Here is a 25,668-nt window from a genome sequence, read left to right as displayed (position 1 = left end):
TCGGTCACCCTTCAGGCCACCCTCTGAAGCAGGCAGTGAGTCACACCTTCCTCGAACTGCAGCTTACAGAGGAGAAACAGCTTGTCCAAAGTCACATACTCAGTCAAGGTTACAGCTCGGATGACAGCACAGGTGGGTCAGACTCGTACACCACTCTGGCTCGGGTCCCCAAGCACTTTCTCTCTCTCTCTCTTTTTTTTTTTTTTTTTACAAGCAAAAGCTTATTTAGACACAGAGGTAGAAGAAGTGAGCCAGCTGGGCTGCGTGGGCTCAGGAAACAAGTTGCAGAGGCAGAAGAAGGGCCCTTGGAGCTCAGGAGAGAGAAAGCAAAGGTGCTCTCTGAGGAAAGACACGGGAAGGAACGGTGCAGGTGTGCTCTAGGGAGACAGCCGCCTTCCCGGCGTCTCTGGTGACACCTGAAAGCAAGCCACAGCAGAAAGAAAGCCATTTTGAGCTGGGAACTCTAACTGAGTATGTATGATGTGTCCTGTAGTGTTAATAAGTTCTGTCTCACACACAGAACAAAACATCAGGACAGAGATTTTAAAAGGATGAGTAGGAGCTGACACTCCCTAATTCTCTTTCTGCCTCTAGTGCGTTGACCTGCTGACCCTGAGGGAGTGTGAGCCCTAGCCACAGGCTCTACTGTGCTGCGGAGCCAGAGACCCAGCGAGAGGCTTGGACTCTTACTTAGCTCCCCAGGAGAAATGTGCAATTCAACGTTTTCTAATAGCCACGTTAAGAAAAAAAAAAAAGTACAAAGAAGCTGGTGAAATTCATTTTAATAAGATACGGATTTTACACTCTCTGTTTCCTGCTAAATCTTTGGAATCCAGTGTGGGTTTCACACTCACGGTGCATCTGTACGGGACTGGCCACCAAGACCACATGGTCGTGGCTACCATGGCCGACAGGCCAGCCTGAACCTCTGCCCAGTGCTCCTCTGCCCACACCAGGGAGTGACACAGAACATGTCCACAACAGCTGGTCGTCTGAAAGGAGATCAAGTAAAGAAATCTGCAGCGATAGCAAACTGTATCACTAGAACATGGAATGTACCTACAGACGTTGAATGGAGAGAATTATTGATGCACGAAATTAATCTGCTAGAACCTGAGCCGTGAAAATCCAGGCCTTTTAGAATACAGACCATCACGTGTTATCTATTAGTGACTATTGTCTCCTCGTGACCGTGAAGGCTGTTTGCTCCCGGAGAGAGGAAGCAGTACAAGTGATGTGCTGAAAGGACCTAATGGAAAACTGGAAAAGCAAAGGTCTCGGCTTCACTTGTCTTCGCAACAGGAACACCCGCATCAGGGGATTCCTTGGGTCCGACTCAGGAAGCCCCTGTCTGATAGGGCACTTCCTGTTCAGATGGAGGCACATTCCCGAGGGACTTGAAAGCGTCACAAAGCATTCGAGTTCTGAGCTCCGTCTATGGGAAATGCCAGTAGAGTTTAGTTCTGGCGACTGAACGCAAACGCGGCGGGAGGAGAGGTGGATGGTGGGGGCAGAGGGCACTGGGCCGATGCGGACTCAAACCAGCGAGTGAGTCTGCGTCAGCGACCCGGGCTCTGTGAACTTGCGCAAAGGCGCAGGGGCCTGGACCAGAAGTTTGCCGATGCCAGGGCATGCTCGCTAACAGGGCAGAGAGAAGCTTGCCGGGTGCCGGGCATGCTCGCTAACAGGGCAGAGAGAAGCTTGCCGGGTGCCGGGCATGCTCGCTAACAGGGCAGAGAGAAGCTTGCCGGGTGCAGGGCATGCTCGCTAACAGGGCAGAGAATTCACGGGAAGCCCATGACAGCGACAGTGAACACCCCACAGCCGAGTGAACGGTGACTGCGATTTCCTTGTTAGTTCCCGCTACCTGATCCCAGAGATGATTTAAAAAGTTGCTATTCTAACTGGTTTACGGAAGGAATTTCTAAGTCTGAGACATATGGTGGTGTTCCTAAGCCAATGTTATAATACGAGCCTGTTATGAGCTGAACTGCGTTCCCCGCCAATATCTCACATTGTAGCCCTCACCCCCAGTACCTCGGAATGTGATGGCATTTAGGGACGGGGCCCTCAAAGAGGCGATGAAGTGAAAAGGAGGCCTTCAGTGCGCCCTAATCCAATCTGTCTGGTGTCACTGCACGAGAAGAAACTTGGATACACAAAGAAACAGTACACTCAGGGGACACAGAGAAGGCAGCCATCTAAAAGTTAAGGAAAAAATAAAATAAAGTAAAAAGCAACAAGCAAATCTTAAAAAATAAAAACTCAAGGAGAAAGGCCTCAGGAGAAACCGAACCTGCCAACACCTTGGTCTTGGACGGCCAGCCTCTAAACTGTGAGAAAAGGAACGTCTGTCACTTCGTCCACGCTGTTCCGTTTTCACGACTGCAGCGAACTAACAGTGCGCACGACACCTCTCCCCAGGTCCCTAGGGGAGCCACTTCGCGGGGTCCGCAGCAGAGCTCCTGGGAGGCCCACGGAGGGCACACAGACGGGCCCAGAGTCTGGCCCCTTCGCTTGTAACATGCACGGCCTCATGTTTCTGGGACTCACAGCGTTCTTTCTCTTTACAAGGCCCGGTGTCTGTTTCACAGGTTCTGAGGACTAAATGAATACTGAGAATTCCTGACACTTGCCAATGTGGGCGCTTCTCATACAAACCCCCGTACTCGTCAGGTCAGATGAGTCGCAGCACGGAGAAGCTCACTTCAAAGGTGGACTGGCTGTCATCCCAGACCTTTGAAGGGCTTATAACATGCCAGGTGCCAGCCCCTAGTGGACACGGCCTTTTGGCTCACCGTCCGGCAGTGCAGCCTCTGTACCGTCAGCTACCTGATGTCTCTGAATGCAAGTCTACACACCATCCCCCTGCACCAAATCTTCCCTGGCTCCCTAGTGCTGCCTACGACCTGAGGCCGCGGGTCCCCGAGGCTGTGCGGTCACTCCCACCGCTGCCTCCTCTCTCCTGCCATCGCAGCCTCCGCTCTGCCCAGCAACGTGGCGTTGCCAAGCGGCACTCCCCACCCACACCCCTGCGCCGGGCTCTCCCCGCCTCGCGGAGCTGCCCTTCCCTGTCTGTCCCCTACGGCCCCCTGCTCGCTCGCTCAGTGCACTGCCCGTCACCCCAGCCACACTGCACACTGTCTTCTAGTGGAAATACTGCATTTTTCCTCGCACTTCTCATAGTGGTTTCCGCATTGCACTGCTTTTAAATATTTCCTTTGGTTCCTTCTAGCCTGTGAGCTGTCCAAGGGGACAGTCTCGGTGTTAATGCTCTGTATTCCGAGCACTGAGCAGAGTGCCCACCACAGAGTGGACATCCGGTAAATGCTGAGGCTTCTGAACGAGTCCATTAGCACGTCCCGCAGTGCAGAGTGGAAAGAGTTTGTCGGGTCTCTAAGTCTGGGCTCACATTCTGCGTTAGTCATTCACTTCCCTGAGCCTCGGCTTCGTCGTCTGTGAAATGGACAAACATGAACCCTTACTGTTGCCATTCATGCAGATTAAATGATAAAGGACTACACTCTGTGTGTGATCTTTGGGTGGGCAAATTCCTTAACCTTATGCTCTGGGCCCCTTTGCTCCGTCGATACAGCCCACACCCTTCATTAAGTTGCTGGGCACTCCCATGGGATACACGTGTAAGGCCTCGTCTGGGTCCCACTGGGTGCCAGCCAGCGCAGGGGGTGCCCACAACCTCAAGGACACAAACACAATGCGCAAGGCGTCCACTAAAAAAAGACCAAAGCGGACAAAGTTTGAAGGCTGCTCCACTGTTACACGTTACATAAGAAAATAATTTGGCATGCGCAGAAAGAAAAGAAAAGTTTAAATCACTGTCAACCGCGGTATCAGAGTAAACAAATAAAACCTTGCCTGGGACCCGCCTGAAATCAAAAGTGAGTGTATGCTCCATCAAAGTAACCACATAGCCCATATTTTCAAGGCTTCACAAAGCCAATGTCTTCTTTTGTGTATGTCTATCTTTATTCTCCACTTAGAACTTCAAGCATAAAGCAAGAGGTCTCTAGGCACTTAGGAAAACACGGAACAGAATGCACACTGATTTCAAATGTCAGTGAACAACCAGGTGTTCCATCAGAAGAGGTAATATTCAGCTGTTGTGCCTCTGCCAACATTTATTGCTGAATAAATGCTTCTTTAGAAAGTGCATGGGAACTAACTCATTGTTCGAGGGAGTCTGCAGTCGTTGGGAAACAGGAACACGTCCGCTACGTATGCGATGGAAATGCTCCGTGAACACGGAACGCGGCTTCTTCCCCGGGCTCCGACAATGTGGGATGTGTACATACTTCTCGTGTGACTTTGGGCCTCCGACTTCAATAACCACAGACTCTATACACACTGTTCCTCTTCAGGATACACGGAAGTTAAGTTATTAGAGTGAATAAGATTTCAATTTTTATTTCCCGAGCCTCATTGCTTTAACACTACAGGAACCTGCAGAGAAGTACATGCTGGTTGGTAGGGCAGACTCTGTTTCTGCAATGAAAGCAAAGCAGGCCAAGTCAAACTGCCCTCCCTGGCTGGCCATCAGCATCCTTTCCCCAGAACATACACACGTGGAAGGGCACAGTGTCAGCTATGGGGTCTGGTCACAGAGACCGGCCTTACCTTTGGGCTGGGGTGCTATAGCTGCTGTCATAGGAATCGTAACTCTGGTCATCGTAAGCAGGGCCATACCCGTCATCGTAGTCCTAGAACAGAACAGGAAAGTACAGAAACGTTCAGAGAAGGGTCTGGAAAGAAAGAAGCATTCCGCTGTTAGTGAATCTTTATTAATTCAGCTAGTATTTAACAATGTATCCAATAGGGTAAAGAAAAATATGACAGTGACATCAATGGAAATGATGGGGCAAGCACCTCCAAAAGCAAAAAGCAAGGAGAAACTGGCGGAAATGGTCAGAATCGACATTTTCACAACTCTGGAAATTACCAAAGGCTTGCAGAGATCTAGGAAGCAATAATTTTTTTCTTCTTCAATGGCTCATTCTTAGTATGAACAGAGAGCATTGAGATGTTTTAACTTGTTCTCTCCTCGCCCCTCAGTCCCAGCTCTGCGGGAACTTTTTTTTCTTCTTTTTTTTTTTTTTTTATCCTCACCTGAGGACATTTTTCCATTTTTTGTTCAGATAGAGTGGGAGGGAGAGAGGAAGAGAGAGAGAAACATCGATGTGAAAGGGACACATCGAGTGGCTGCCACCCGCATGACCAACCAGGGCCGGGGACAAACTGCAACCGAGGTACATGCCCTTAGCGGGAACTGAACCCGGGTCTCTCGGGACCGCAGGCCGACACTCTAACCGCTGAGCCAAACCGGCCAGGGCCCAGCTCTGCAGGAACTTTGAAATCCAAAAGGCACAATCACTATGGAAACCAGTAGCCTAGAGGCCACTGGAGGGGGCAGAGCAGGGTGGAGCTATAGCAAAACCCCATTCTCAGAGGGATGTCTTCATTTGATATGACTTAGAGATCATCCCATGAAAAAACCATTTTCTCTGGGGGTACCTGAAGAAAATAATCAGAGGCAATTATTGAAGATTTCTGCTGCCTGCGGTGGTGGAGAAAAACCAGAGCAAACAATAGACTGACAAGAAGTCGGGGGATGAGACTTCAATATGAGTTTTGAAAGGCTCTGATATATTGCTAGAAATCTACAGACTATCTGCATACAATGTCAAGTACATGCCCAGGAGACCTTGATGGCCCCCAGCTTTCTCCTTGAGCTGACCTTGAGGTTCAGTACAAGAGGGAAAGGCAAATCAAGGCACAGTTAGTTGTAAGTTGACTGAGTGGATGTTGAAGACATGCTCCAACAGGCCCCCAGGGGCTCTTGGCAAAGACTAGGAACTTAATTTCCAGGCATTCAATACAATCTCTGTCCAATCATTAGCTGATCACTAAAGTAACACAGGGGAGACACTTCAGTAGCAACACATGATAAATATAGACTTTACAATATTTTTTTTGGGAAAGTCACCAAACCAAAATAAAAACAAAAGAGAAATTCTGAGGAAGGAGGAGAATTTGATTTTCACAGTTGACACAGTATATTAAATGCCTGGTTTTAAATTTTTTAAAATGTGACATACCAAAAAAAAAAAGTATAATCCATACACAAGAAAATATATAAACAATAGCAATTGTCCCTGAGGAAATTGAGACATTGGACTTACTAGACAAATACTTTAAATAAGTTGTTTGAAAGATATTCAAGAAACTAAAGGATAACCTGTGACTCAAGAGCTAAAAAAAAGTATGAGAACAGTGCCTCACCAATAGAAAATCTTAATGTAAATACAGAAAATATTTTTTGAAAATCTGAAAAAATTCTTAAATTGTAAAGTATAACTGATACTAAAATTTCACCAGACAGATAAGACTAGAAGAAAAAGAAATTAGTGAACCTCAAAATAAATCAATTGAGATTATCCAGTCTGAGGAAGAGGAGAAAAAAATGAAGAAAATAGACAAGGTCTCAGAGACCAATGGACTGCCATAAAATATGAACATATATATACTGAGATACCCAGAAGGTGAAGAGAGAAAACACCAGAAAAATTATTTGGAGAAATAATGGCTTAAAACTTCCTAAAGTTGATTAAATTAAAAAACAAAACAAAACAAAAAAAAACCACACTTTAATTTGTACATCCAAGAAGCTCCACAAATTCCAAGTAGGATAAACTCTAAAAGGCCCACACCTAGATACATTATTTTCAACATACTGAAAGACAAAGAGAGAAAAGTCAGCAAGAGAGAAACCACTTTTCAAGTGTAAGAGATCTGTAATAAAATCAAAAGCCGATGTCTCAAGAGAACCCATGGAGGCCAGCAGACAATGAGATTCTAATTTCCAAGTACCAACATAAAAACACTTTCAATTAAGAATTCTATATCCAGCAAAACTATCCTTCAAAAAATAGAAAAATTAAGATATTTTCAAGTAAACAAAAACTGAGAGAATCAATAGAAGTTATGCTCTGCCAGAAATACGAAAAGGACTTCTTCAGGTAAGCGAAATGTCATTAGACAATAACTTAAATCTACATTAAAAAAAACCAACAACATTGGTACAGGTAGCTACTTAGGTAAATATAAAAGACAGGAGAAACATATTTTCAGTTGTAACTTTTTTCTCCTACTTTATTTGAAAGACAACCGCATGAAGAAATAATTATAAATCTGTATTGACGAGCACACAATTAGCTGTAATTTGAGAGTAACAGCACAAAGGTGGGTGAGAATGGATCTAGAGAGAAGCAAAATTGTTCCCTACTGTTGAAATTAAGTTGGTATAAATCTTAAAAAGACTAAAATAGGTTAATGTGTAAATTGTAATCTCCAGGACGACTTAAGAAAATAATTTAAAATATTAATTAATAAAAACTATTTTGAAATGACAATGGAAATAAAGTGCTGCAGTAGAAATAGCACAAAGGGACGTGGTATGGTACAAAAAAGACATAAGACACATAGAAAACAAATAGCAAAATGGCAGATGTAAATCCTACCTCTTCAGTAATTACACTAAATATAAATGGATTACACACACCAATTTAAAGGCAGAGACTGGTACCTTCTGAAAAAACATGATCCAACTGCATGCTATCTACAACAGATACACTTTAGATATGAAGATAAAAATATAATGAAAGAAAAAAATGGAAGATATACCATGGAAATACTAATCAAAAGAGAACTACCATAGCTTTACCAATATGAGATATAATCCACTTTAAGACAGAAATTGATACTAGAGAAAAAAGGAAAATTATTTACAGTGATAAAAGGGTCAATCTATCAAGAATATTAACTAACTATAAAAATGTATACATACATATAAACATTTATAACAGCAACTCAACCTGCATGAAGCAAAAACTGGCAGAACCAATGGTAGAAATAGACCATTCAACAATAATAGTTAGGAATTTCAGTGGCACACCTTCATAATAAAGAAACTAAAAATAAAATAAAAAAATAGAAGATTTGAACAATAATACTATCCAATTATACTTAAGAGACATCTTATAGACCCCTCTACCCAATAAGAATAAGAATATACATTATTTTCAATTACACATGGAATATTCTCAATGACATGTGGAACACTCTGCAGAATAGATCATATAGTTTCCCAATTCAAAACTTACTACGAAACTAAGTGATCAAAATACTGAGGTCCTGGCAGAGACATACAGATCTACCAAACAGCATTGAGAGGACAGAAATAAACCCTTACATTTATGTAAGTATCTTGAAGGGATGATGAATTAGATACATACACATGAATATATTCCAGCAAAATGCCTAACATGTAAGACAATTCAATGGTAGGTAGAATAACCATTTTAGTCACCAGGGTGAAATAAATGGATATCTACACGCAAAAGAATGAAGTTGGGCTGTTAACTCACATCATATACAGAAATGAATACAAAATGAATCACATGTATAAGTTGACCAGGTAAAAAGTATAAAACTCTAAAAAGAAAACATAGGTGCAAATCTTTGTGATCTTGCATTGGTCATTAGTTTCTTAGATATGCCAGAAAAAGTACAAGCCACCAAAGAAAATATAGATTAAATGGACTTCATCTAATTTTGAAACTTATGCATCAAAGGACACTAGCAAGAAAGTTAAAAGGGCAGGAGAAAATATGTGCAAATCATACCTCTGATAATGGTCTAGTATTTGTAATATGTAAAAAACTCTTACAACTCAACAGTATTAAAAAACAACAGCAGCTAAGCCATTCTCTTCGTTCACCTTGCGTTCTTTTAGCACTCTAGGGTTATTTTGAAAGTATTATGAAGTTCAAAATCGTCCAGAGAAATATTCGCTCTTTAAGATCAAATTACATATGTTACTCAATGACATTTACAGTCACGATTTGTACAGGATCAACTAAAGTTTTAAAATGTTTTTCCACAAAGGAGGACCTGAATATTTGTTGGACAGCTATGTGTCCAGTAGTTGGGACACGAGACAGGCAGAATGTAAAAGGCACACCATTAACCAGGGGTCGAGGAAGAAGCAAAGTCAAGCATCCCGTTAGGACACAACATGGAAGCCACCGTGTCCCTTGCAGTCACTGAAGGTGGATTCTAATTGGGCTGTGATCTACCAATGACCCGTGCAAGGTCTGAAAAAGCTAGCAGACAAGATACAAATGCAAAAAACAACCAAAAAATAAATAAATGAGATGGTTTTAGTGATAAGGTAAGTAGCGTAATGCAGATATCACTACTAATTCTGGCAAACAAATTAAAAGAAGTTGCTGTTCCTAATGAGTGGAGTCATTGTACTGAATTTTTAAAAAATGTCTTCCTGGAGCACCCACGCTGTGCCTGGCGCTCGGCCGGACACATGGATGGAGAAAAGCGTCTCAGCCCAGGGAGGACACCCAGGAGGCGGAGCAGGAGGGACGACAGAGGACCAGTGCAGAAGGGACCACGCCCAGTGCTGGGGCCACGGGGAGCGTCCAGGTGGCACAGAAAAGAGGAGGACATTTCCCAGAAGTCTCGGTGACAGATCTTAGTTTCAAAAGCAGAGAAAAGCAAAAGGTGCCAGGAAAATTCATGAAAAATAAAAATGAGGCCGAATGAACAGCAGGTGGACAATGATGGCGCACGGACATGTGAGACCCTGTCACCCGGGGAAGCGGACAGCTTGCTGTGGGTACACGGGAGGGTGCAGACAGGAGAGAGGAAACAGGCTGAGAACCCGTCGCCAGCGCCTGAGGGACCGAGGGAAGGAGCGTGGGTTCGGATTCCGAGGGGCGCGATCCACTCTGCGTCATGACAGTGTCTGGAAGCAGCCAGGGTGGGTGTGGAGGCCCAGGCGGCAGCTAGCACACCGCGCCGCGCGGGTTTGGCAACATGCGGAGTTCGCGGTTTCTTCAGTGATGTGTTAGCAGCTGGAAAAGCATAAGGCTTCGCCCAGTGAAGAATTCTGTTTCTATGCTTATTTAAAGACTCAAAGTATGAATGATCAGAACCTTCTTAAATCACTAAAATGTCTTAATAATTAAGCTGTGTTAACCCCCGTTACGTCATTCAGCCCTTACTCAGTTCTGTCAGATATCACAATGAGAGCAACTTATTTGAATTTTCAAATCGGTTAGGTCACGGAATTACTGGCCTCCCATTTCTACATGGAAGGGTTTAAAAGATTACGTTTGCAGTTCTCACAAGCTTTCTTTCGCGACGACTGATTTCACAGGTGGAGTTGACCACGGGGGGTGTGCAGTCCCTCCCACTACGAGCGTTATCTGTTCAGCGGTCAAACTGGGAAAACCTCGGGGAGCATTAAAAAGATCCTGAAAAGGAGACGAGGAGGAAGCGGAGTGTGACTGCCGATAACGGGTGTTTCCAGGAGGAAACTATTTTGCTGCAAGGTAGGGGACAGGTCAATGGCTGAGGACGGGGAGGGAACCGCTAGGGACCCGCACAGGGTAAGAGGAGAGGGCAGAGGCGGCGGGCTAAGAGCCTCTGAACACCGGGCCTCTCGGGGGGAGCTCTGGGGGAGCTGGGGCTCGGCACCCCTCTCTTTCTCCCCAGGGCTCTTACCTTGCAGTGTTCCCAGCTATCAGCACCTTGTTTTTCTTACTTATTTAATTTGACATTAAGAAATTCCTCTTTAGATTTTTCTGTGGCCAGAGTAGAAACTGTATAAAATACGGAATGCATTATTTGTTACAAGTAACATCTAACTGAGTGGTAACCCCAAATCTCGTATGGAAGGAGACCTTCCGGACTGCGTTTGATCCCACGGCTAATCTTAGCGTCTCCTCTTCGAAAGCTTGCCAGAACCCGGGACGGGGAGCTCACTCCTTCCCTGTCGGCGGTGCTGGTACGTTGAATGATTTTCTTTACGCTTGAAATCTCTGAGTAATGTCTCCCATTTCCAGGCATTTTGCTAGAACAGCCCCCTTTGTGACCTGGCCCCGCTCTGTGCCAACCTCATTTTCACCAGGTGTCGCATCCTCAACGCAGCATAAACCCAGTTCACCTGCTGGTCCCTGTCTGCCTCTGGGCCAGCCCCCTGTGCCTGTGAATTTTTGAAATGGAGCGCAAGAGAGCCTCCTCTTCTGTCTGCTCGGTCCCACAGGACCAGACTCCGCCAATGCCAAGCTGGCAGCGGACCTGATACACACGCCTCTGTTCTGCCCAGAAACAGCTGGCTGGCCTCACCTACCGCCGCAACAGGACCTGTGCAACCTGCCCCCTTGGTCCCAGCGGAGCCTGGAGCACAGTGCCCGCGCAGGGAATGACCACCAGGTGCTGGACGGTGCCTCCAGGGGAAACACTTCCCCGGGCCCATGCCGTCGAGTCCCCTCACCTGCCCTGACTTGGCTTCTCTGGTCTAGAGTTCGCCAGAGCCACTCCTCGGATGAGTCCAAGTGTGCGGACTGTTTATTCTAAGCACCTGCTGAATTCCCGTGGAAGAAGCTTAACAGCGCTCCCCTGCGGGACTAAGATGCGCTGGGAAGATGTTCTGTCCCCTCCGGTGCACTTCTGAAATGGGGTTCCGTAGCTGTGAGCCAGGCCTTCTGCGGACACACGTCCCGAGAGAGAGTGAGGGGCCCTGCAGCCTGCACCCCCTCCGGGGAAGCCCACGTGTGCAGTGCGCCCTGCTTCAGCATCCCGTCAGCCCACCTGGCAGAACACCTCCACCTGGGCTCCCAATCCCTCCACACGTCCCGCCCTCTGCATTCCCAGAGGGCTGTCTGAATCACTTTAAGTGGTCAACTGGATGAGTGTGACGTCCCAGGTCCCCCCTGGCTGCCCACGGCTCCCTGACCCAGGCCCTCCTCCAGAACCGCCGCTCCGAGGCCGGTCTGAGCTGCCTCCCTGCTCAGCTCCTCTCTCTGCTCCTCCCTCCCGTTCCCACAAGGTGATACACACCTTCTTTCAGGACCTCACGGTCTTGCCCTTGGTGGTTTGCCCAGACACAGTGCCCGGGGCACTCCGGCCCGTGGGAAGGGCCTGGAAGAACCTGGTCTCGGGCGGTAATTCCTCCGCACACGCTGCTCCCTCCATGCCCTGGGCCTGTCCCCAGAGGACTTCGGGCAGAGTCACGGCCCCTCCTCTGTGCTCCTAGGACAGCTGCAAACTGCACACAGGGTCTGCTACGGCCGCTCTGCCCCGTCTCCCGCGGGTCTGCCAGGTCCAGGGGTGAGGACCAGCCCTGTTCTCTGGATTCTCAGGGGGGGGCACACAGAGCGGCGTGCAGAAGTGTCCGATGAGCGAATGAACGCACACACTCGTTAAAAACCAAGTGGCAGAAACAGCAGCAGCTCCTTGGGGATGAACGCAAACCAAGGCGCCTCTGGGGGTGACGGCAGCATCGATGAAGATACTGCACCTTCGGGGGAGCCCTCGCCTCAATTCCTGGGCACCCATCCCCCATCATTCTTATGTCCCCTGCCCCTGGCAAAAAATGTCCCTTTGAAATGCTGTGTGACCCCCTGCAAGTCGGAGCGGCAGCACTAGAAACAGTGGACTGGGGATAAAAGCAGAGTATACGCTCCTGCCTCGTGGAAGGAAGACGCGCTTATTATTCACCAAGCTCTGCCTCGGAGTTTCTGTCTTTGACAAGGACGATGTCTAAATGGCAGGCACAGCAGGGTGACCCGGACACTTGGTGACTGTGAGGGCTGCAGGGAGAGACACCCGCTCTGACATTTGCCCTCCCCATCCCGCAAACCTCAGCCGGCACACGGCCAAACAGCAAAGACATCGTGCTTCGAGAGGAGGAGATTTCCCAGGATAAAGAAAACCGTGACATTTAATTCTGTTGCTGCCACCAGAACAAGGAGGCGTAACATTTAAGCTGGGAAAATAACATGTTATTTTATGTTATTTAATTTATTTTTATTTTTTTGGTACGTGCCTCTAGTGGGAACCGAACCCGGGACTCTCTGGTCCGCAGGCCAACGCTCCAACCACGGAGCCAAACCGGCCAGGGCGAAAATAACATTTTAAACAGATAGAAGAATTTATAAAAGACAGTGATTTTAAAAATAGCGTTTTAGTTTTGAGTCCTTTTGAGAGAGATGATTACCCTACATACCTCACTTTAATTAGGGTGCTACTGGGTCATTTCAAAATGTACAGTTTTCACATATAGTATAGTGTTCAAAGCTTATTTAAATCTAGTTTTATAATGGCCGTTTTGAGTTTATAAAACAAACCGATTAGCTAAAAACAGGCTTTGAGAAACTCATGTTCGCTTGGGTCATGACTAATAATATCCTTGTTGAGTATCACCAATGACCATGAACATATCGCACAACCAAGTTCTTTTACAGCTAAAGACAAAAATCACATGACTAATGATTCCAAGAAAGAATGTTTCCCACCACCATTTAAATAAAACACCATTCATTCAACAGCCAAATCACGTCCTCAGATGTACTCATGGTTGTGGGAAATGCAGGCTTTGGCCTGGAGACGCACACAATTCCTTCGTGAGTCTTTGGAGCCGGTGCCTGGGTTCATGTGAAAGCTGCCTGGCACAGCTGCTGCCAAGGAAGGGAGCTTCCTTTACCGCGAAGGTCTCTCCCCGTCAACACGCTCATGCTGCCATCCAGAGACACATCGTGAGATCCAGGCTCCTGTCTTCTGTAGAAGGGGATCACGTCTTGCCACCGTCTGTACCACGGTGCCCACGTTTCCGCAGCCTACAAACCCCAGCGTTAATGACTGTGGCTTTTAGACAAACACATGGCTGGCGGAGATCGGCTATGATCCCACCCACATCCAAGCACGCTGTTAAACACGTCGGTGTCCAGAGGACGCCTCCTCTCCTCTCAGCTCCTATCTGAGATAGATTGGTTTGGACTTGACAGGGTGTCCATAAACACAACACAGGGAAATAAAATAACAAAGCAGAAATCCCACACACAAGAGAAGGGACAAGAATAAATAGGAAGTGAAAACTGGAGCAGCCATCCCACAAAGACGGGGGCGGGGTACGGAGGCCCGCATTCTGGACACTGTGCTGACGACTTCGATGGCACTTTCCCGTCGTCCCTGGGGACACAGGCATTGTCGCGTGCCTCCAGTGTGCCAGACACTGTTCTGAGCACTGGGGGTGCCACACTGCACACACAGAACAAGCTTCTTTGTCCTCAGGGGGCTGACATTCTAGAGAGGAAGCAGGAGGACAAAACCGAGCGTCACAGGTATAGGTGCAGCAGGTGACGCAGGGTGGCCAGGAGCTCCTCTGGAAGACAGACGGCAAGCAAATGGAAGAGCTGAGGGGGCTGGCTGTGCGGATTTCTTTGTGGGAAGGGCAGTACTTCAGGCAGAATGACAGCAAGTACAAATGTCCTGAGGCAGGGAGGTCAAAGGAGAGTGAGCCAGTGGGAGAGGGCGGGGGAGGGGGATGAGGGGGTTCACGGATCACCTGGGGCCCTTGAACTTCAAGTGAACAGGTGGCCACTGGGGGCTTCTGTGCCTCGGAATCTGTGTGTCGTCCAGGTTTGTACTCTCCACCTTCCGGGGCGCATGCTGGGCAGTAACAGGCGGTGCCACCATTTCTCCAGGAAGGTTGTACCAACTCACATCCCCACAGCAACAGCGGAGAACCCTACTGCACCCCATCCTAGCTAACACTTGAGGTGATCTTTTCATTTTAATCATTCTGGTGGGCGTGAATAGTTCTAGATGCGATGCTTGTCATACATTCACATCTGGGACACAGTTACAGGAGTCTGCCCTGACAGACACAGACACACTGGTAAACTGAAGGACACTTCGGAGCCAACAATAAAAATAGAGATACCACTTTTTATGGGCCAGGCACTACTTTAAATACTGCCCGTATGTTAATGTAGCTACACCTCATAACAACCTCATGTGATAAGCACGGATATTCCCATGTAAAGATTAGAAACGGAGGCACAGAGCAGCTAAGCAACTCACCTAAGGTCACACAGCAATTCAAGGCACAGCAGGGACGTGCAAGTAGTCCGTCTGGCTCCTGGCTTTGCTTTTAATGCTGATCTGTTGCTTGTCTCCATAGACCTGAGGGTCAGCCTGAACTGTAATGGGCTCCCCAGGATGGTGCCCCAGCGAGGACCTGGGTGGCCAGCGGCACCACCTGACAGTGTGGTTCTACTCTAAGTTGCATTAGCCCTGTAGTACCTTTCAAGATCCGTGTCCTGTTCTGCACCTCATTCTATTCTGCCTACAGAACAGAATAGAATAGAATAGAACAGAAGAGAAGAGAAGAGAAGAGAAGAGAAGAGAAGAGAAGAGAAGAGAAGAGAAGAGAAGAGAAGAGAGAAGTGAATAGCGTCAGCACAGAAGGAAGAAAGCAAGCTTGTCCGTGCTCTTCCTCCAGCAAAGCTCTCCAGCTCCCCCTGCACAACCAGCACCCTCCACGTGCCCACGCCTGTCAACACGGCGACATCTTCACGAGAAGCCTCCGACTGCCTGCCTGAGCCCACGCTCCCCTTTGCTTTAAACCTATCTCCTCTAGAAAGTCGCTCCACCTTCCGTCATGATGCTGGTCTTCCCTCTCTGTCCTCCCCGAATATCCCGTATGTCAGTCAATTACAGGTGCTCCTACCCTGAGTAGTAACTGCGTTTTGTCTCTGTATCAAGAAATCAAGCACTGATTACTCATGACATGCTGGGCCCAGCGGAGGAGGAGGCCTGGCCTCCATCGTCAATGCTTTAACGATAATGGGGAACGACGAGATGCAGCAAGGAGTGATCACAGTGGTCCAAGGTGAGTGCCCTGCACAGGAGGTCCACACACACATTCAGACAACAGAGAAGGGCCGTCCGAAAGACACAGGGGATGACGGGAGGGTTCAAAGGAGGGGAGAGCCGTCTCCCTCCCAGGACGGCGATCCACGTGAGCCCTCCGAACACTGATCAAACAGAGGAAAATGATAAAACTAAGAGACAGGTTCCTGTAGGAAATGCCCTGTGACAGAGTACGGCTCCAGAGGCGCTCAGGTCCCCTAGGGGAGGGAACACACCCGTCACCATAGCTCAGACAGAACCATCCCCCCACGGCCACCGTGCGGGGGACAAGCCTCAGGAGGAGGGCAAAGGTTCGTGTCTTAGTGACGCTGGTTCTAGAGCCCGCCACTCCCTTCATAAACCACTTTTTTGGGTTGTTTTGTTTAAAGGAAGGAAGGAAAAAAAACCCAAACTCCTCCATATTCATAAATTTAAAATCTGAAATTATCTCCTCAAGTTGTACGTTTCTAAACCAGTTCAATCTTTCAAGCATGTATGAAAGGGACCACTTGAGAAGCTCCTGAGACATTTCAAGTAAATTGCTGAGGGCTCCTCCTCTCGCCTCTGGGGATCAGACGTGGAAAATCACAGAAACGTCACCTTCTGGTCCAACACAGAAAGGTGCCCCAGGCTCCACAGGTCCTGCTTAAAGTGCGTTTTCATAACTAACCTTTTCACAATCTGGACTCCTTTAATTTCTCACTACAAAAACAAGATAACTGAAGCAGTTTATTTTATTTTATTTTTTTTTATCCTCACCCGAGGACATTTTTCTGCATTTATCTTCAGATAGAGCGGGAGAGAGAGAGAGAGAGAAACATCGACGTGAAAGGGACACATCGAGTGGCTGCCACCTGCACAACCCAACCAGGGCCGGGGACACACTGCAACCAAGGTACATGCTCTTAGCAGGAACCGAACCTGGGTCTCTCTGGTCCGCGGGCTGACGGTCCAACCACTGTGCCAAACCAGCCAGGGCGATAATTGAAGCAATTTAGGGATTAGTTCACTGTCCAAAAAATGACACCAGCAGTCACTGCAATGGGGAAATTCTGCCATCGGGGCAACTCTCATCGGCACTAAATTCCCAAACCAGTCACATGATTAAAACTCCAGGTGAGCTCTCAAAGGAAAGAGAAGGGGTATGACGTCACGGAACCCTTAAACAAAATCTCAATTAAAGAACTGCACGGACATGTAAAAAATACAGGTGGTTTTCCCTAAAGACCCTCCTGCCGTCCCCGGTCATCAACACTTGAGAAGGGTCCGTTCTCACGGCGAAGGCGGGGAGGGTGGTCCCCGTACTGCCGCGTCACCGAGGACGGGGCCAGGGACGGCAGGAACTAGCATCTTTCTCCAGGCAAGTTCCATCTTTTACCACGTTCCTGAGCCAGGATGCCAGGCAACGGCCAGGAAAGACACCTAGAACACAAGGTGGAGATTTCTGCTCCCGCTCAAAATCCTCTCTTGGACGCTTTACACCAGATCAAGCGAACGGGTGGGGGCTGTCCTGCGAGGAAACACCCGCGGCAGCTCCGGGGCTGGTCAAACCAGCACCCCTTCACCGCGCACCTCTTGCTCTGAGGTCTGCGCGGCCCCTCGATGTCTGGTGACAAATACCTCTTCCCATCCATCTGTCACTTCTCCATGTGCAATCCAGGGCTCCGAACGAAAAGACCCTGACGGGTCCCGGGAGCACGGGTCCTGGTGAGAGCGTGGGCGCTGTCGTCAGACAGACCGCCGCCTTGATTTCTAGCTCTGCCCCATTGGCTGTGACCCTGCAAAGACGCCCTCGTCCCCGGGTGTGGTTGTAAGGCTTTGGGGGATCCAGGCAGAGCCCCGAGATCAGCGCTTGCGGGCAGCGCGGGTTTACTCCTCACTCCACGCGCGATTTGGGAAACACCAGCTCTCCTGGGAAACCCCAGGAGACCAGAACCATGCTTGGCTACATCGCACCCCCTGGCCCAGACTAGAACCATGAAACACACTTCATCTCCACGCACCTCTCTGGGGTGTGGGCGGGAATCGGGGAACCCTGAGAAAACCCACGCAGACATGGGGGGAACATGCAAACTCCACGAAGACCGGGGCCCCAGCCGCGAACCGATTTTTTTTCTCTCTTCAACATTAAAATGAAGTGACCTTGATGGAAAGACCTATCTGAGGACCCGCTGTAGCTAAAAGACTCTCACCTTCGGGTGAACTTGTACGATTCCGTCTAGAAGGCTCTAACATGCTTCCGTTCAAGGGTGATAAGCTATCAGCTCAAAAGCTCAGAATGAGCACACAACATGAAGTTATCAAGGAATATTAGTGAAAGGTAAGCACAGCGATGAATAGACAGCTGATGCAGTCATCATGAAAGGAGTTCGAAAATAATATGATTAGAATTTCTAAGATCATTTCAGAGTGTATACATCTTGAATGGTAGTTCTGCATTTTAAAAAAAATCTCATGTTTAAAACAGTTTTCAAAACTTTTGTTTTAGAATTCAAAAGGCTCATACCCACTCACCTTTAGCTTGTTTCCTCTCATTAAATGTTTGTCATGGTTATTCTGTGACTTTTTTCCTATCCTGAACCGAGGACATGTGGTATGTTTATTGATTAGAGAGGGAGAGGGAGGAGAGAGAAATATCAGTCTGTTGCCTCCCGCGGGCGCCCCACACAGGGATCGAACCCGCAATGTAGGTATGTGCCCTGATTAGGAATTGAACCCACAACCTTTTGGTGTGCAGGACAACACTCCAACTGACTAAGCCACCTGGTCAGGGCTGTGACTTTTTTTTCAATGTCAAGATTTCCACTTGATGAAATTAGTGTCTTATTGGAAAAAAAGGATTTTCAGGGAAATAGTGAAAACCAAGTAAGTTTCAGAAAACACCACCCATCAGAGGCGTCCAGCTGGAGCGAGGCTGGGTCTGCACTGGTCTGCGCCATGGACCTGGTGGCTGAAGCGCCATCTCCACCTCGCTAATGGGACAGTGAGGCCCCAGGAGGTCCAACCATCTACACGACGGAGAAACAGAGGGTGATACTGGTAAGAAGTGGGACTGGAAACCAAGGATCATGCCTCTCAGACTCCTATCACCTTTGTTCAATTGTCTCGTTTTTCGTATTTATCACCTCACTGAATGAGCAGCTATGGCAGCTAAAATGGGCTTAAGATGCTTGATATGATTTCACTCGGTATTTTTCGCAGCACACACGGCACGGGGAGGGCAGCTGGTCAGGCCATCCTGCACGTCTGCGTTTGACTCTCCATCATGCCAGGCCCAGGGCGGCTCCGGGCCAGGCACAGGCCCGCCTAGAGCAATCCCGGTCTCCTGGGCAGGGGCAGTGAGGAGGCACAGAGGCAGGTGCTCAGTACACCAAGGATGCCACCCCCTGCCCAAGGATGTCACCGCCTGCCCAAGGATGCCACCGCCTGCCCAAAGATGCCACCGCCTGCCCAAGGATGCCACCCCATGCCCAAGGATGCCACCCCTTGCCCAAGGATGCCACCGCCTGCCCAAGGATGCCGCTCCCTGCCCAAGGATGCCACCCCCTGCCCAAGAATGCCACCGCTTGCCCAAGGATGCCACCGCCTGCCCAAGGATGCCACCGCCTGCCCAAAGATGCCACCGCCTGCCCAAGGATGCCACCCCTTGCCCAAGGATGCCACCGCCTGCCCAAGGATGCCGCTCCCTGCCCAAGGATGCCACCCCCTGCCCAAGGATGCCACCGCCTGCCCAAGGATGCCACCGCCTGCCCAAGGATGCCACCGCCTGTCCAAGGATGCCACCGCCTGCCCAGAACCAGGAAGGCTGCACAGCTGAAGGATGAAGAGTACAAAGAGTTGCCTCAAACAGAGAAAGGCATGAGACGAGACCCAGTCACACGTGCAGGGTGACACAGTCGAGTCCCGGGTATGTTCATGGAGCAGCACAGATCCTGAAGGGACGTGAAATGATAACATGGTGGACAGAAGGCGAGGAGGCTGAACCACAGGCAGACATGGGGACAGTCACAAAGGTCTTCCCACATCACTTAGAAGAAGCTCAACTCCATCCCGAATGGACGGCGATCCTTCTAAAGAACACACAGCGCTTAGGTCTGGGGCCGGGGCAGGGGGACAGCATCACTAGACTCCATTCGCTGGGCCGCGCACGGGAAGTGGCGTGACTCCCACACTATCTAAGGGAAGGAACGGGGCAGAGGCATGACCAGGAGTGAAGGTGTGGCTGAGTACTGTCTACATGCCCATCCATCTGTCCATCCCTCTAACCAACCAGTGTTCACTGAGTGACTGCTATATGTCAGGTGGAAGGAATAAAAGAAGGAGTATAGATTTAAAGTTAGAGAGAGGTCAGACATGGAAACACACACAAGCCAAGAACCGCAGCTATAAGAACAGGTGCTCTGGGGACAGCACACAGCACCTGATGGGACGGGGGCAGCTGGAGGGGCAGGCGTCTGCCCTAGGGCAGGTGCAGTGCAGCTGAACTGGAGATGCAACCGTGTTTAGAAGTGAGACCCCGTGGGTAGCGTCTGAACACAGGGAGTGAAGATGCGCTGGGCACACCCTGGCAGCCGCTCACCGCTGCTGGGGCTCTGGGCCACCACAGTCCCATAGCTCTTAGAGCGCTTGTGGGGGAGACAGACGGGCACCGGATGGTGACGCCAGACAGAGATCTAGATCTCGTCATGAGGAGCACGTAAGTGTGGGGTGAAATGATGAAAATGGACAAGGTGTTTCAGAGTCGGTAACTAAAACGCCCGTGCTGTGTGTTCGGGGAGCACGCAGCCATTCGGGTAGCGTGGGATTTTTGTATGTGGAGTCGAACGCGTATGGCGTACGGTGTCCCATGGCAACCGGGTTCTGCCAGGAAACATCAAACGTCTTTCTGTGGAATCACACCAACGTTCCGAATTAAGCGGTGTCAGTGGCTGCGTTTTGGGGTACACCAGTCAATCGTCTGTCATTTAATTATCTGTTCATACAGTGATCCAGCAGAAGGTCCTGATTTATACCCAAGGGGTTAGAAAGACATTCACTGTTTTCTCTTTTGGAAAAAAGGTAATCACGTCGAAATGCCTTGTTCCCGCAGGGTTATTCTGAAAAGACAAGGATTCAGGAAGAGAAAGCCTGGGCCTCACTCGGGGCCACTGTCTTTTCGGACGGCCGCTGGGGTGTCAGGGGGCCCCAGTAACCATCTCAGAACCAGACGATTGCTCACAGATGCTCTTCTCAATGACACACACTCAGGCACTGTTTTGTGACAGGGACTTTCATGAAGAAAAGTCTGCTCAGATGACATTATAAATGATCAAATACCTTCACAACTCACCTGGAGAAAAATCATTCCGATTTCAACAGGCGCATTTTGACAAGGAACTACCTTCGAATGATCAGGCGTTTGTGCCTGGGCTAACAAAGCACGTTCTTAGAATGGACACACTAACTATTTATTAAAAATTATATTGATATATGCCAGTGATTTTTTTTCGTTGGCCTAAAACTGTATTGGAATACTTCCATTTTATTTCAATTTATTTACTGACTTTAGAGAGAGAGGAAGGAAGGAGAGAGAGATAGAAACATTGAAGAGAAAGAAAACATCGATCGACCACCTGCCGCATGCTCCCCACTGGGGATTTGGCCCACAACCTGGGCATGTGCCCTGACCGGGAATCAAACTGCCGACCTCTGGGGTCAATGCTCAACCAGTGAGCCACACCAGCCTTTTGGTATGCACACAATCTGAGGATTACTGAGTAATTTGAGGATTAAAATATGCACTCTCTCAAAAAATATCAGGATTCAAAAGAATAGGATTTATCCTCTTTTGTTTGTTTGTTGAAATAAGCAACTGACATGATTTCTTTTCATCTTTTATTCTGTAAATAATGGCCTCAGGTACTAAACATTAAAGGAAAGCTAAAAGAAAAAGTAAACTGAATTGATTCTATAGAACCAAACTTCTACGAAACAAAACCTTTAGCCCTGGCCAGTTTGGTTCAGCAGTTAGAGCATCGGCCCACGGAGCCGAGAGTCCCAGGTTCGGTTCCCGCGAAGGGCATGTACCTCGGTTGCAGTTTGTCCCCAGCCCCAGTTGGGGTCGTGTGGGTGGCAGCCACTCGATGTGTCTCTCTCACATCGATGTTTTTCTCTCTCTCTTCCCCCCTTCTCTCCTGCTCTATCTGCAGGTAAATGCAAAAAACAAAAATGTCCTCGGGTGAGGATTAAAAAAAAACAACCTTTATCACTGTAAATGTATTTCGAGGAGATCTTTAACAATTACATTTCTGAGTTCCAAAGAAGTAACAAGTCTTTTCAAAAGACAGGGATGCTCTGAAATTCTTAAATAAGAAAAATGCCTTTTTTATTTTTTCCAATATTTGTAATAATAGTGTTCTGTTTATTCTATTTTTAAAATCTCAACCCCATTCCAGTCTTCCTAATGGTTCTCCATTTCCATATAACCTGCTTAAGGCAGCTCCCAACCAGAGAAGCATTAAACTGTGAGGGACGCCCGAGGTTCTCTACCCCCACCCTCTGTGAACCTCTGACGGCTCTCCCAGTGGGGACAACACCTACTGCGTGTTCTCCAAAAGTGAGACCTTCCCATCTCTGGGAGCACTGGCTTTGTATTTTCCTTTTTCGGGGGGGTGGAGGGGGTCGTGGTTTTTGTTTTCAATAAAGCGCTCATTGTTTAAGACAGAATACAGGCTCTGAATCGCCATCTGCTCCTTCCTTATCACCCATGTGGCTCTCGGACACAGGCTTCCCCAACCTTAGGTTTTCATTGTCCAATAGGACCTCGATGTCCCACTGGGTGACGCTGTACATGAAAGCGCCTCATGGAGAGCAGGGTCTCATCAAACAGTACGTCTCCCTGAAAGTTCATTCGCTAGCTGTGATCTGTCTGTTCAGATTCTCTGGTTCTTTCTGATTCAGTTCTGGAAGGTTGTGTGTGTCTAGGAATTTGTCTATTTCATCCAGTTGTTGGCATATAGTTGTCTGTAATATTTTCTAATAATCCTTAGCATTTCTTTGGTGATAGTTGTTACTTCTCCTCTTTCATTTCTGATTGTGTTTATTTGAGTCCTCTCTCTTTTTTCTTTTTTTTCAGGGTCTGGTTAAAGTTCTATCAATCTTGTTTATCTTTCCAAAGAACAAGCTCTTGGTTTCATTGTTTTTCTTGTGTGTGTGTGTGTGTGTGTGTGTGTGTTTGTTGTTTTTTAACTCTATGTTGCTTATTTCTGCTCTGATCTTTATTATTTCCTTCCTTCTACTCACTCTGGGCTTTGCTATTCTTTTGGAAGTTCCTATAAGTATAACATCAGATTGTTTGAGATTTTTCTTATTTGAGATAGGCCTGTAATGCTATGAATGTTCCTCTTAATACCGCTTTCACTGTGTCCCAGAGATTTTGGGTCGTTGTGTTCTCATTTTCATTTGTTTTAAGGCATCTTTTTCTTTCTTCCTTGATCTCACTGTTAACCTATTCATTGTTTAGTAACATGTTATTTAGTGTCCATGCCTTTGTCTGTTTTACCATTTCATTCTTGTAATTTCTTTCTAGTTTCATATCATTGTAGTCAAAGAAAAAGAAGATGCTTGCTATGATTTCAATCTTCTTCTTTTTTTTTGAATATTAAATACCTTTGTTTAAGATTTCAGGAAAATGAGGCAGTTGCAGACACTGATGGAGAAGAATAACTTCCAGCACGTACTGGGCTGTGTCCATCTTGCTACAGTCACATTTCTTCCCACATGAAAATTGTCCCATCGCCTCCTGTACTTTCCCATTTCATTGTTCTATTTAGCACTACTGTGTCTGTTATCTCCCTTCCTATATTATGCCATAGTCATTAAAAAACAACAAAAAACCAACATGCTGACATGTGCTCCCTTTGTGGCCAAATACTGGAGAACTGTAGGTTCAATGTAAATACTGTGAAGGGCTTATACTTATATTCTTAACAGCTCTACAGTGGTGTGTCGTTCCCCCTGCCCATCACTGGCCCAGTCTGTTTCAATATTTGCTACACCAGGACAATCTCGGGAGAGATCAATGACTTTCCAGGGGTCACATAGCCAAAAAGTTGCATAAAAAGCTTCCTGTTCAGGAAAACACATGTGATAGGATCTCAAGCCACTACCTAACCGTTGGCTTGTGCCGAGAACCAGTTGGTCCCAACAATGTGGGCTGGGAAGAGAGGCGGTCAGGAGGCAGTGCTGGTCCGCCCCTGTCAGGACCCCCGGCCAGACCCCACCCCAGCTGCTCATGTCTAGTTTCCTACCTAACCTTTCCCCCCTTAAGTTATGGAACCCCCTTCTTTGGGGTCTTTTGGGAGAAGATTGCTCCAATGCTTCACACTGATCAGGGTCTCTGGGGGCTTTGGGTCCCCATACTTGCTGTCGGCTGAGCGAGGTGTCTGCTCCAGGGGCCCGGAACAAGGGGGCTGTTCCGGGAATGAGGACTTGGTGTCCTTCAGACAGTACCATTGGGAGCTGTGTGACTGCTGCATTAGAACTCAGGCCACTGCACCCCTACAGACACTGGAGACAAACTCCTCGGGCCTAAGGTTGGTCTGAGACTGGTTCTTGTCCCCACAGACAGGGTGGGACCAGAACCCCAACCCACTACATATTAACCACAGCTGCGCCTGCCAAACTCCACAAGACTAAAAGTGACTTCAATCTTCTTAAATATACTGAGGCTATTTGTGTCCTAACATGTGATCTATCCTAGAAAATGTATCCATGGGTACTTGAAAATAATGTACTTTCTGCTGCTTTGGGGTGAAATGCTCTGAAGACATCAATGGAATCCACTTAACCTAGTGTTTCATTGAAGGCCACTGTTTCCTTGTCGATTTCTGTCTGGAAGATCTATCCATCTACGTTCATGGGGTGTTAAAATCCCCTATGATGACGGTATTCCTGCCAATCTCTCCCTTTATGTCCTGTGTTCATTGTGGTATCACTTACAATAGCTAAGATGGAAGCAGCCCAAGTGCCCATCAGTGGATGAGTGGATAAAAAAGCTGTGGTACATTTATTCATAGACTGGAATACTACTCGGCTATAAAAAAGAAGGAAACTATCCCCTTTGCAACAGCACAAATGGACATGGAGATTATTACCCTAAGTGAAGTCAGTCAGTCGAGAAAGACAAATATCATGTGATTTCACTCACACGTGGAATCTAATGAACAAAATTAACTAATGAACAAAACAGAAACAGACTCGTAGATAGAGAAGACGGCTAGTAGAGGGGAGGAGGGTGGCAGGGCTGGATGAAAATGGTGAAGAGATTAACAGGAAAAAAACTCACAGGCACAGACAACAGCATGGTGCTTACCAGAGGGAAAGGGGGTGCAGGAGGTAGAAGAGGGTGAAGGGGGGATAAAAGGTGATGGAAGAAGACTTAACTTGGGGTAGTGAACCCATAATACAATATACAGACAATGTATTACAGAATTGCACACCTGAAACCTATATAATTTCATTAACCAATCAGCCCAATAAATTTAATTAAAAGAAAAAAGAAAGCAGAGCATGAAAACCTAGTGGGTCTTGCAGTGCAGCTCTGTCATTGCTTCCCTTTTGCTGACTGTCACACACTTCCTTTAATTCTTTCAGTTCCTGCCATGAAACGTCTATCCACAACTGATGTGCTCCCTTTACAGCACACTGGGATCACAGTGCGCATCCGACGGGTTTGTATTCTGAGTAAAGAACTCCTTTCCCTCGCCCGGCCACTGTGGCTCAGTGGACTGAGAGTCGTCCCAAGGACTGAGAGGTCCCGGTTCGATTCCCGGTCAGGGCACATGCGCGGGTTGTAGGCTCCATCCCCAGTAGGGGGCGTGCAGGAGGCAGCCGATCGAC

At 47.8% G+C, this 25,668-nt stretch overlaps 1 protein-coding gene across 1 annotated transcript in view; it reads right to left on the bottom strand.

Moving 5' to 3' along the window:
* KHDRBS3 (KH RNA binding domain containing, signal transduction associated 3) overlaps positions 1-25,668 on the bottom strand; it is a 124,266-nt gene that overhangs the window by 20,353 nt on the left and 78,245 nt on the right. The window contains exon 7 of the mRNA XM_036264274.1: positions 4,636-4,718. Within this exon, the coding sequence (XP_036120167.1) occupies positions 4,636-4,718 (83 nt within the window). The remainder of the gene's footprint in view (positions 1-4,635; positions 4,719-25,668) is intronic.

The sequence above is a fragment of the Molossus molossus genome, unplaced genomic scaffold, assembly GCF_014108415.1.
Source record: "Molossus molossus isolate mMolMol1 unplaced genomic scaffold, mMolMol1.p scaffold_m16_p_16, whole genome shotgun sequence".
In the NCBI taxonomy this organism is placed as follows: Eukaryota; Metazoa; Chordata; class Mammalia; order Chiroptera; family Molossidae; genus Molossus; species Molossus molossus.
This window is presented reverse-complemented; position numbering and strand designations above follow the sequence as displayed.